The sequence below is a fragment of the Varroa jacobsoni genome, unplaced genomic scaffold (assembly GCF_002532875.2).
Source record: "Varroa jacobsoni isolate VJ856 unplaced genomic scaffold, vjacob_1.0 contig01852, whole genome shotgun sequence".
In the NCBI taxonomy this organism is placed as follows: Eukaryota; Metazoa; Arthropoda; class Arachnida; order Mesostigmata; family Varroidae; genus Varroa; species Varroa jacobsoni.
In genome coordinates, this window is record NW_019214708.1 from 18,379 (window position 1) to 29,071 (window position 10,693).

The following is a 10,693-nucleotide window of genomic DNA, read 5'->3' on the forward strand; positions in this document are numbered from 1 at the left end:
GAATCACCACTGTTGAAAATTTTATGGTATACAGGTTGCAGTATCGTTATATTCAATGCTAAGGTAGCATAACTGATTTAGTATCTCCTTAATCTAGTCCTCAGCTACTCGTGATAAACCCTTTTCCCGGTAGCTGGGTAAGACTCGCGACATGAGAAGCCAATCAAAATCGAGTCTTAGTCAACGGAGTTACACTCGAAATGCTTTCCGGTGAGTAATCAGAGTGAACCAGACGTCTCACGAATTAGCGACCTGTGACAGGCGTCCCTACCGTCTTTCACGTATGCGTCATCCAGTAGCTAAAACACATCGAACAACTAGGATAGCCCTCCCATAGGACACTGATGAATATTCGATAACACTGTCGCGTTGTGAAACGCAATTGTGTCCTAAAGTGTCCACCATACAGGCCTCAACTGAACGTACGATTACTCAGCCAAGCGGTGCTACGTAGGATACTTGGCGTTAAACTTTACAGGCAATATCCTCGCCAACGTCTTTGCACCGACAGCAGCAGCAGCAAACGTGTAATGTTTTCAATTTGGCTTCGTCTTAACACGCCATGTGAGTCAACTGTCACCCGTGCTTCAGTGAAGGGATTTTCGATAACTCATGCTTCACAAGAGGTTAAATTTGGTATAGGCTTTGGGAAGCACCTAGGAATAGGCGAAACAAGATAATCATGTCTACGTAGTAGGTGTTAGAGAAATGCTACACATTCGCATCTATAGTAACGGCTCAATTCTACAACAACAATAAGAGCCATAGTTTTTGTTGAGGTCGATGCAATCGCTTATTTCTCCGTTCAACCGCAAGTTGGAATTAAGCATGTATAATGAGATCAACAAGTATCCGTGAGCCTGGATATAATTAAAAGTCGCTGCGATCGTTCGCAAGCTTGAAGAACTTTTACAAGGAAAGTTAATTTTCTATGACATTTTTGAAAGATCTTCGCACAACGAACTCGCCATCTTCCTACAGTCTTGAGATAAGCAGAGGCCGAGATTGATATTGTCAGCCTTCGCTGAGACTAGCAAATTTGAAATTCAGTCCATTTGACTAGCTGAATATATATTTGAATTCAGATACAGTGCATGTGCAATGGCAATGAAAGGATTATTAGGAATAACCGGTTGGCTGTAGGAGCAAAAATTGGAGTCCTAGATAGAGCTTAACATTGGCAACTAGCAACGATTGTACCTGTACACTTTCACTGCTGATTGAAACCAACGTTATCATCGATGCGCCCCATCAGGCTGCTCTGCACATAGACAGGTAGTGATGACGACAGTAATAATTATTTCGAAGAGCGAGCAATTGCTAAATCAAACTCGGCCATACTGTGCCCACCATATGAAAATAACGTACAGAGAATTACTATACGACGAATGATGACACCGTTCAATGGCTAGCTTTTCTCATCGTGAGCGTCACGTTTTCCAAGGAATAGATAATAACAACTTTGACATTGGGCTCTCTTGTATTTTTATCTCACCTGAGTATACCAAATTATGGGTAGATACGAAACTGTGAGAAGAATTCATAGCTACCTATGCAATGAATTTGGGAGAGCTTCATAAAGTCCTGTAACCGAAAGACTAGCACTTTTGAGAATAAGACACGCAATAAACGCAGTGGTAAAGCGCAGGCTTATAAGCGTATGTCGAAGCCGCTTACACTTGAAAATTCTAGAGTTATTGGATCCTTACTAAGTAATAGATGATTTAGTTTTGGTTTCGTTCTGATTTCAATCTAGGGTCTTTGTTTTTGTCCTGCAATAGAAAGCCAAAAATATAAAATACAGGAGATGGACGCGTTACTCTAGGCAACAACACCCTCTATTGTTTATATTCGTTAAGAAACTATGCGCTTTGTAATAGGCTTTGGACATCGCTCCGCCTCTTTCTAGTCACATACTGTACTACGTGTATGATGGAATAAACCAAGGTGCTTGTTACACGGGGGTAAATCTCGGTTAAAAAAAAGCATCCATTTGGGAGTTACATTTTAAATCTAAAACAAAACAAAATTCGGATAAGCGATAGTCATTTGTACCATTATTATTATTGAGTAATTTTAGTAAGGTTGGTCGTATATTTTATGTAAAATAATTTCTCAAATATGGACGAAAAGCTCGAGTGGTTCAATGGAAAGATGGCCTGTAAGCTTTATGTCAGAAATAGAAATTGCAAGCAAATACTTTTTGACTCTTATTTTAGGACTGTGTTAAAATTTGTTATTTTGTATTGTATTAAATTGTAAAATTGAAACGAAAAAAAAAAAGAAAATGATTTGCTTCTCTATTGACGTTTAAGCTTGTACTTTAAACAATAACAACTATTTTCACGACTTTCGCTGAAACTGTATTCGACAGCTTGTGGAATTTATTGATAATATATATTAGATTCATAATAAATTTGAATTTTCTTTTATCAGCATTATTTCCTTTTGAAAGTAGTCATACCGCGATAAGGTTGTGCGACAAATTCAGGATCTATGCACTTGCGGAATTTGATCATTTCGAAAGTATCGATTATTTCGGAACCTTTTATTTTTTTCTTATTCGGAAAAACCGTTATTTCTTAAACGTTTTTCTTAAATTTCGTCGATATCATTATATCGTACGATGTTCTATTAAATCGTTATTATTGTTATGCTTAAGGGTGCAGACAACAATCCGTATCAATTGCACACATTTTGTAGTAAATACATTTCAATGTATAAATAATCAGATGGGAAGAGGAGTGAAAAAGAAAATCTCAAGCGATAGAAAATGTATATACTTTTTTTTTAAATTAACAGTTAGGTTGAATAAGCAAGTTTTAGGTCTTTTTTTTTTGAAGGAATATAGTTGGCTTGGATTGATGTTGCATATACTTTCGAGATCAGTAGAATCCAAGCGACATAAACTTTTGGGGAATGTACGGCAAAAATCAGAAATCCAAGTTCTTGTTCACCTACCGCATCCTCTAACAAGTAAAGGCATAAACAATAAGTCCTATCTCTGAACAAGTACCACATTTCAAAACGAAATCGATTAAGTTGAAGAGTATCTTGCTTATTTAAGTAGCTTCGACTTACTTCCCGTAACTTGAATTACTCGCTTCCGAAAATCGAACAATCTACCCGTGTAGCACTAGTAGAGTGCTACATGGGGCTTCCAGTCGACGCTGGCTTAATTAAAGGTGACATGCGGTGATTAGCTAAATATTTACAGGAGGACAGAGCAGAATCCTTGTTAGGCTTTGAGAAGGTCTAAAAAAAAAACGTCTAATAGCTATTCAAACAATCATAGCTACCTAATTAAATCTATAACCTATGACAAGCTGACGTGATTAGGTAACAATTATTTCGAAAGTAGCCTGCCTAATTAGTCCGGAACACAAATTCAGCATAATGCTATTCACCCTGATGTCGCCTCGACATTTAATCGCGAGCCTATCTATACTGATATTCGTTAGATCCTTTGTTCTATTGTTAACTGTGAGGAACAGTTGTCTAGCAGGGTTAAAGTCGGCCTCCTTTAACCCTTGTGGTAAGTGTCTGCGGAATGAGTGTTGGTACGTGTGAGCGTTTGTAAAGCACTACATTGCTGTTCATTGACTTTGGTATTTTATTGTGTTTTGCAAGTGGCTGTTGTAGAGCTCACGTTAGCTTGGTTTCTACGTGCTCGTACACTATGAAGGACTATTACGTCCGCCTGTATATGACCGTTGTAAAAAATGACGATTTGCAAAGGCTGGTTTTTTTTTTTTTAGTCAAAATATGCTAATGCGGTCAGCTCCTAGCTAGTTTGCTGTTAATAGAAATAGTCCTAAGTGCTTCATATTTGAATGAGATTTACGACCATACCGCATATCACTAGAAATTTTCAACTTATGGTTAAAAAATGAGGTAACAGTGATATCTAGATTTTGGGCTATGATATCAGATATTACTTAGGTACGAACAAATATAGCGATTCAGTTTACGGGGAAACGTTTAGAAATCGACTTGAAAAGTACCTTTTTTGAGTAAACGGAGGAGGCTGCTACAGCACATAGACATTACGTTGCGTATAGGATTAGCGCATCTGAATTAAGGATATAATTCAGACACAGCTGAGTAACTGTGGGAGCATTTTATTTCCCGAGTAACCACAATGTTCTCGATGTAGATCGATTCGGTAACACCCAAACAACCGCAATCACTTTGAAGGTAGTTTTTATGATTCTTCGGTTGTTGAGTTATTTCATGGAACGAAGATCCCACACCCGAGAGAAAGTTCATCTAGTTTAAATAATACAATGGTTTCGAACAAATGAATATGCGTATCTCGTAGCAAAACGCCAAAAGGACAGGGCATGATTTGGCTAAATAATAGATGTGATGATCGAAACGAAGTGTTGTGGACGTGCGTCACGTCTTCAAATAATAAGTACAAGATAAGAAACATAAGCTCCGTTTTCCAATCCCACCGATTTTAATTTGTAAGAACTAAAAAGTTCGGGGGCCCTTCGTTCTTTATGAACCATTCTCATTGTCTTTAAAAACGTTTGTATGCTAGAATATTTTCTTGTCTTCCATCAAAAATTAAGGTAAATAAATCTCTAGGGAATTTAATTTAAAATATATATATATATATATCGTTTTAATGCGACGAATAACAATTTCGAAATGTATGTAATTGATGTTGTAAAAAAAAGAAAAAACTATTTTCTGCAATTATACAGACCTGATATGATCTTTGTGATATTTGAATTGGTGTATTTCTCTCGTGTTATGCGCAAATAAAATGGGACTTTGGTGGCAATATACGGGAAAGCTACTAAATACAGCTCATAACGAGCAATCATAACGTTCATTTTCCGCTGAATCTGCATCTTATTATGGCAGACAATTGTGCCATTCGACATTTCGATGTATGAAGTAGCTAATTTAACTAAGCGTTCATTCTCTTTCAGCATTATCGCCCGACAAGCTCGTATCTTTGATTGATTGCAGCAATCCCAAAAATCCTCAACGAGTAAGTGATCGACTTGCCACTGTCGACGCTCAGTTTGCCTGTAAACTGTGTCCGAGGAATTTAACATGAGGATGAGCGAAAACAAGGCCTTGATTGGCTCAAAGGCCTCACCCTTCCCTTTGCGATAATTTATGTATTTTAACAATTTTATGGCATTTTTCGAGACGGTTTGAATAATGCTGCTTACACGTGATCGGGCTCAGCTGAGCAATGTCCATCTACCCTGTGTCGATGATTGACGGCCCTGACGGGCGGATTTTATTCCGCCGAGATCACTACTCACCAGCACTTATTTTCCTTATACATTGCTCCAACAGTCCGGCTTCTCAATTATTTTAAATTATAAAGTAAAAAAAGTAAACTTAAATTATAAGTACTTGGAAAGAAAATAGCTCATGCTCTTGGGTCACTAAGCCGGGCTTATTTTGGTCGAGTTCCGAGACGTATCGTTTCCTAAGGGGGAAAGATTATCCCCTTGTCCCTTTTGCGAACCTAAACTTCTTCTAAAAAGCGTCTTTCGTTTGTTATTCCGGAGAGGCTAGCTTCAAGGAGCCTTTCCTTCTCTACCGTAAGCGTCATGGTCTACTTCCTTTACTACAGGTCTCTTTAGATAGAAATCTGTCTTTATTAAGTCCCGAATTCAGTCTGAGTTTTTTTTTGTCTCATTTTATCTCATGGCCCTCACTCCTCTCGAAATCACTACTACTTTGGGCATTGAACGAACCTTCATTTGCATATGGTTAACCAAAGAAGTCCATGGTGAAGACAGCTTCATTAGGCCCAATCCAAATACGAATGTTTTGAATATCTTCATTGGGCAAGCACATCATAGTATGTATTTCAGAGGTTCACGCACAATGTGGATATATGCTCTGTAACAGCTTATGCAAACCTTGAATCACGCTTCATACACGTAAGCAATGCAGTATGCTAGAAGCAGTTAATCGCATAGTAGAGTCTACGACACAGTACGACATGAGCATAAAAATCCAATCTATTAATAATTTTCAACTAGATAGTCAAAATTGAGGTACTCAACCTAAAGAATGGACAGGAAAGATGTTTCAGATAAATGGGTCGCATGAGAGTCAGCTACTGTTAGAGATTTGCCAAATGCTGTCCATTATTGGGACATCCGCTATTAGGTTTCCTTCAAAGTTCGTAATTATCGTATGAAAATCACATGAAAGCCCTAGACCTCTGGATTATCCACCCGAAATGTAGCTTTGTTATTTACAGTCGTCATACCTCTTAAATAAGTTGTATTTTCGGTCAGTTCAGTGCCATATTATATACCTAACATGAGACATTGGACGCCAAGATTTTTCCAAGTAGTTCCATAATTCTGTAAGCGAATGAAAATCATTGCAAACAAATAGTCGAAGTACAGTAAATTGACGGAGAACTGAGCCATCGTAGTAAGCGAAAGTGGCAGGATCCGTTTAAAGGTCTCTTGGTTCATAAAGGTATCCATTGAGCAGATGATTGTTGTAAATACCTGTGTCACACGTAATTCACAATATATGACCGTTCCTCATTAATCTATTCTTGTGGGTCTCTTTTTCAGTTTTGACTTATAATAATCGGACATGTACAAAATGGGTCATCATGAAATCACACCCAAAATGATAATCTCTAATCTGTGTTGTAGCGCAAGATTATAAGTTTATGCACTATTTTAAATTTGTAATTGATTCTGTACTTTGCGAGGATCAGCTTTATTGAGCATCCTACCACATCGCTTACTATGCAGTTTGACAATAATGATGCTTCGTGTATATATGTACTTCAAAATCTGGAGTATCTTCAATAAGTGATTGCTGTCTAAGCAAAAACAGGTATTTCAACTAATTTTTTACATGTGGTAGAAATGTCATTCCTTTCAATACTCTTAATTCAACATAACTACTAACTACAGCCAGGACAGCTTCAATGTGAGACCTGAATCATTGACTAGCCATTTTAAAAATATAATTTTTAGCAAGTGATATTGATTAGCGTATGCTTATTAAAGTGTCGTTGAAACATGCTGCATACGAAGCATTTCAGCGGAAATTGAATGTCGGCCGGACAGCAGGTCAACAAAAATTGGAAAGGCACAAAACGACCAGTAGGTCTGAAAGGTCCGAGAGGACGGAAAAAGTGTGAAATTTTTCTGAGCCATCCAATTGGCGACTGACATTCTGTTCAAAAACGAGTATTCATTATATATTAGGAATCAAGGTGTACCGAAAATGGCCTTTAAAGTCATTTTAATGCGCTGTCGAGCTTTTTGGATGAGAACTTTTTTTTGGATCTTTTGGTTTTCCTCATAGGAATATTCCTCGGATTTCTGTTGCAGAAGTTGCATGAAAACCAACAATAGTACAAACCGTCACTTTTTTTGACAAAACATGATGTTTTCAATTTTGCTACTAGTTTATTCAGCGCGAAAAGATTGGGTAATATCTAATCTTCGTCCAAAACTGCAAAAAATAACGCATTGTTTTTCTTGATGATTAAGTAATTATGCTAGAAATAACTGGTTTGCTCTAGTTCCATGAAAAACAGATGAATACATGTCCGGTAGATGCAGACTGAGCACTCTTTGTATATATGTAACGGATAGAACACACCGTCATTAATAGCACTTCTAGCGGATGCGAAAAGGTTCGCTGAAATATTTGTTTTTGTCTAGATACTGTCTTAGAAATAACTTGTCAGAATCCTGTTTAAACGTTCCGTCCTATATCTATATGTATATCTATTGAGATAAATCCGTAAAAACATCCGTAAAATACACGTCTACGGCTATATAAAATCAACGTAAGAATCTATGATGCGCTCATTTCTGCGAGCAAACGGCGAAGCTCAGCCAGTGCTTTTCACTTTTATAATAAAGGTGGGATGGACGAAGTCACAAAAGAATAGATTGAATGGCTCGACAGGGGGGCCCGTCCCACGGCGGTGCTCGGTAAAAGAAAGCCCAAACGCTGGATTGCAAAGAACGTTAGTGGTTTGTATGGGGTTGTGAGGCGTTGATATTCGCACGGATTGGCTCGCATTCGATTCGATATTAAGGTTTGTGCGGGGCAGAGGTGGGAAGCTTCCGGAGAGGTGCGGGAACGCTTTCCCGCAATAATCAAACGATTTTTTGAACAGTTTGTGCTAAACGAGCACTCTGGGCAAACTGGGGATGTTTATAACTGATGTCCGATAAGGCGCGAAATTGGAAACTATTAGAAACTTGATTACAGTGGTCAGTGCAATTCTTAAGTATGTCGAGGTAGTCTAGAGTGATCCGAGGCTATACCCCCGAAGAACGTGACACCCACTTTCAGAAATTTAGCCAGCAAAGAAGTGATGCTGGATGCTAGCGCTGCACGAAGGACATAACGCGCAGCGTCCGCTAGGGGATATCGCAATTATTAAAACGAACCCACGATTGGCAGGCTTCAGGTCAAGGTCGTCGTGCGAATCTGCCATATATACACACCATAAAAATAGCGTCGACCATAGTGGATCTATTGACAAGCCCTTGGTGGGTGGCTGCAACAGTGTTTTATGATGTGTCATCGGGGAACACGTACTAGTGTTTCGAAAGCCTTATATTTAAATAAGGAAATTACTATACTAGTAAGTAAGAAATTATATACGAGGTAGAAAGTGGATGTTTCTATAACTGTGTAGATGTTTTTAATGGATGTTTTTGAGTTTAGGCACAGGACGTCTTTGCGGCTAGGACAAGTTTCATTCCCGGGATGTCCGCCGTCGACATCATATTCGAAATTTGCCGCCTGAACAACAATGCTGGTATGGAAAACATTTAATGAGCAAACAATGGTGGCGGAAAACATTTAATGAGTCACAGCGTAAGAATAAAGCGTAACTGTCGTGTTTGTCTAATGGCCAGTTAAAGATCAAACATTATTTGCAATGTTTATAGTATTTATAAAGGGCGATACGTTTCTCTGCTCACGCTTTAGTAACAGAATTTTTGGCAAAATTCTTTTCAATGATCTGACCAGCGAAATACGTAATTCTGTTGGCAAATATCTATATTTGAATGATCAGGTCGACGGAGCGGTGTTCGAATTCAAAGCTTGAGCCAATACGAACCTAAACACTTCACGTCCAAAACTACAATCCGATGTCGTTTATGTTGCACCAGCCTGCGTCAGATCCCAAACTTTTCTAAGCGTACATTAGAAACTAGAAAAACACTATTTCATCAATTGTCAGGAATTTCGTCAATCGATTACCCATCTATCGCTAGACATAGACTATTTTTTAATGAACATTATGATGGATTTTTCAATACAATATTACGTTCGCTTTGTGAAGGTTCAAAAAACGAAGTTTTTGGATACACTCTTTTCAAGAACTCTCATCCGTTCAAATCATCGGTAGCAAATTGCCCAAAAATAAAAAAAATTCCCAAATTAACCTCACAATCTATGGGAAAAGAAAAAATCCGTTCCGAAAAAGGTAGCATCATTTAATTGGCTCCATCTTACGCCCACCCCGCTTTGAAACTTATAGCGCAGGCAAAACCATACCATAAGAAGAATTTGGGTTGGACAGACAGACACCCAGCTTTAGCAGTATTCTAGATAGATTTATAAAAATTCTCTCAGGTCAGGTCTAAAGAAAACCATGACGAATCTTAAATAACAAGGTACCGTTTTCAAAAGTTTTGCCTGATGTTCTGCTTTGTTGTGTAGGTGAGTCGCTGTGGAGACAACTCATGAACGAATTCCATCCCGATGACGCTATTATAGTCGATAACCATACCTTCTACTGCCTGAAGGAAATGGGGGTAACTGTTTCATAAAGTGCAGCTTATCGGTCGTATACCTCTCGGCGAGAATGATACGATTAACGGATAGAGTGGATGTACTGATGTTACTCCTGTCAGCAAGACCGATCAGTAGAATTAAATCAGTACGCTAACGTTATAAAAGAGATTAGAAATCGATCTGCACTTACACATGTCGTTAATATTCGTAATAATATATATTGTAATAATAATAAATATTATTACAGTTATTATGCTGCTTATAAGATCAGTCCATTAAGTTACACATACGCTACACTCTGTGTGCTTTGCTAAGCATAGTTCAAGCTGAAGCTCTTGTTGTTAAAGAACAAATAAACGGTCAATTAACAAATTTACTTTTATGTACTAATTTATAGCCACTTCAACTCGCTAATAGGGGGTTTCTCAAAATATTCTTAGAAGACTGTATCATCAAACCTGATCCCAGGTGCCCCAGAGTGTTCTACATACTATACAGACTAGGATCGTCAAATGCAAATATTACTCTCCCTATAAAAAAAAATAAATAACTATTTTCAATTGCCAGTTTAAATTTCAAGCGGGTGTTATAAAATCTTTGGATATTAATCTGTGTGAACTGTGCTTTCTTGCATCTTTTGGTGATGTATGACTTCTGCCGTTCCCGGAGAAGAGCAGCTCCAGGTACGAAAACCCATTTACACAGATAAGAGGTGATCTTATAAGTGTGTCAGTGATCACTGCTCTCATCTGCCGCTCATCGCACGGCATGGCCAGTGGCCTTTTGACTTCGGCCATCAGGATCCTGGGTGCTGTTTTAGTAGAACATCCTCTTTAGAACTCATGTGTCTGCATTTAAATCGAGTACATTTGAGTCCACAAACCGAGAAGCAGCTTTTAACAAACGCTGT

At 38.2% G+C, this 10,693-nt stretch overlaps 1 protein-coding gene across 2 annotated transcripts; it reads left to right on the top strand.

The window, feature by feature from the left end:
* Nucleotides 1-202: 202 nt before the first annotated feature.
* LOC111272243 (uncharacterized) lies at nucleotides 203-10,159 on the top strand. 2 transcript variants are annotated; one of them, XM_022853558.2, is made up of 4 exons: nucleotides 203-564; nucleotides 4,944-5,005; nucleotides 8,704-8,797; nucleotides 9,709-10,159. In XM_022853558.2, the coding sequence occupies exons 1-4, from the start codon at nucleotides 531-533 to the stop codon at nucleotides 9,816-9,818; spliced, it is 300 nt and encodes a 99-aa protein (XP_022709293.1). In that variant the 5' UTR covers nucleotides 203-530; the 3' UTR covers nucleotides 9,819-10,159. The 2 variants fall into 2 exon arrangements, with proteins under 2 accessions (XP_022709293.1, XP_022709292.1); XM_022853557.1 differs by lacking the exon at nucleotides 203-564 and adding an exon at nucleotides 3,371-3,535.
* Nucleotides 10,160-10,693: the final 534 nt, after the last annotated feature.

What these genes read in the sequence shown, in the direction of transcription:
- LOC111272243 (XM_022853557.1), top strand. Translation starts at nt 3,397, where the DNA reads ATGCTATTCACCCTGATGTCGCCTCGACATTTAATCGCGAGCCTATCT. An exon ending in GGCCTCCTTTAACCCTTGTG is followed by an intron (nt 3,536 to 4,943) that starts GTAAGTGTCTGC and finishes ATTCTCTTTCAG; the next exon opens with CATTATCGCCCGACAAGCTC. An exon ending in ATCCCAAAAATCCTCAACGA is followed by an intron (nt 5,006 to 8,703) that starts GTAAGTGATCGA and finishes TTTTGAGTTTAG; the next exon opens with GCACAGGACGTCTTTGCGGC.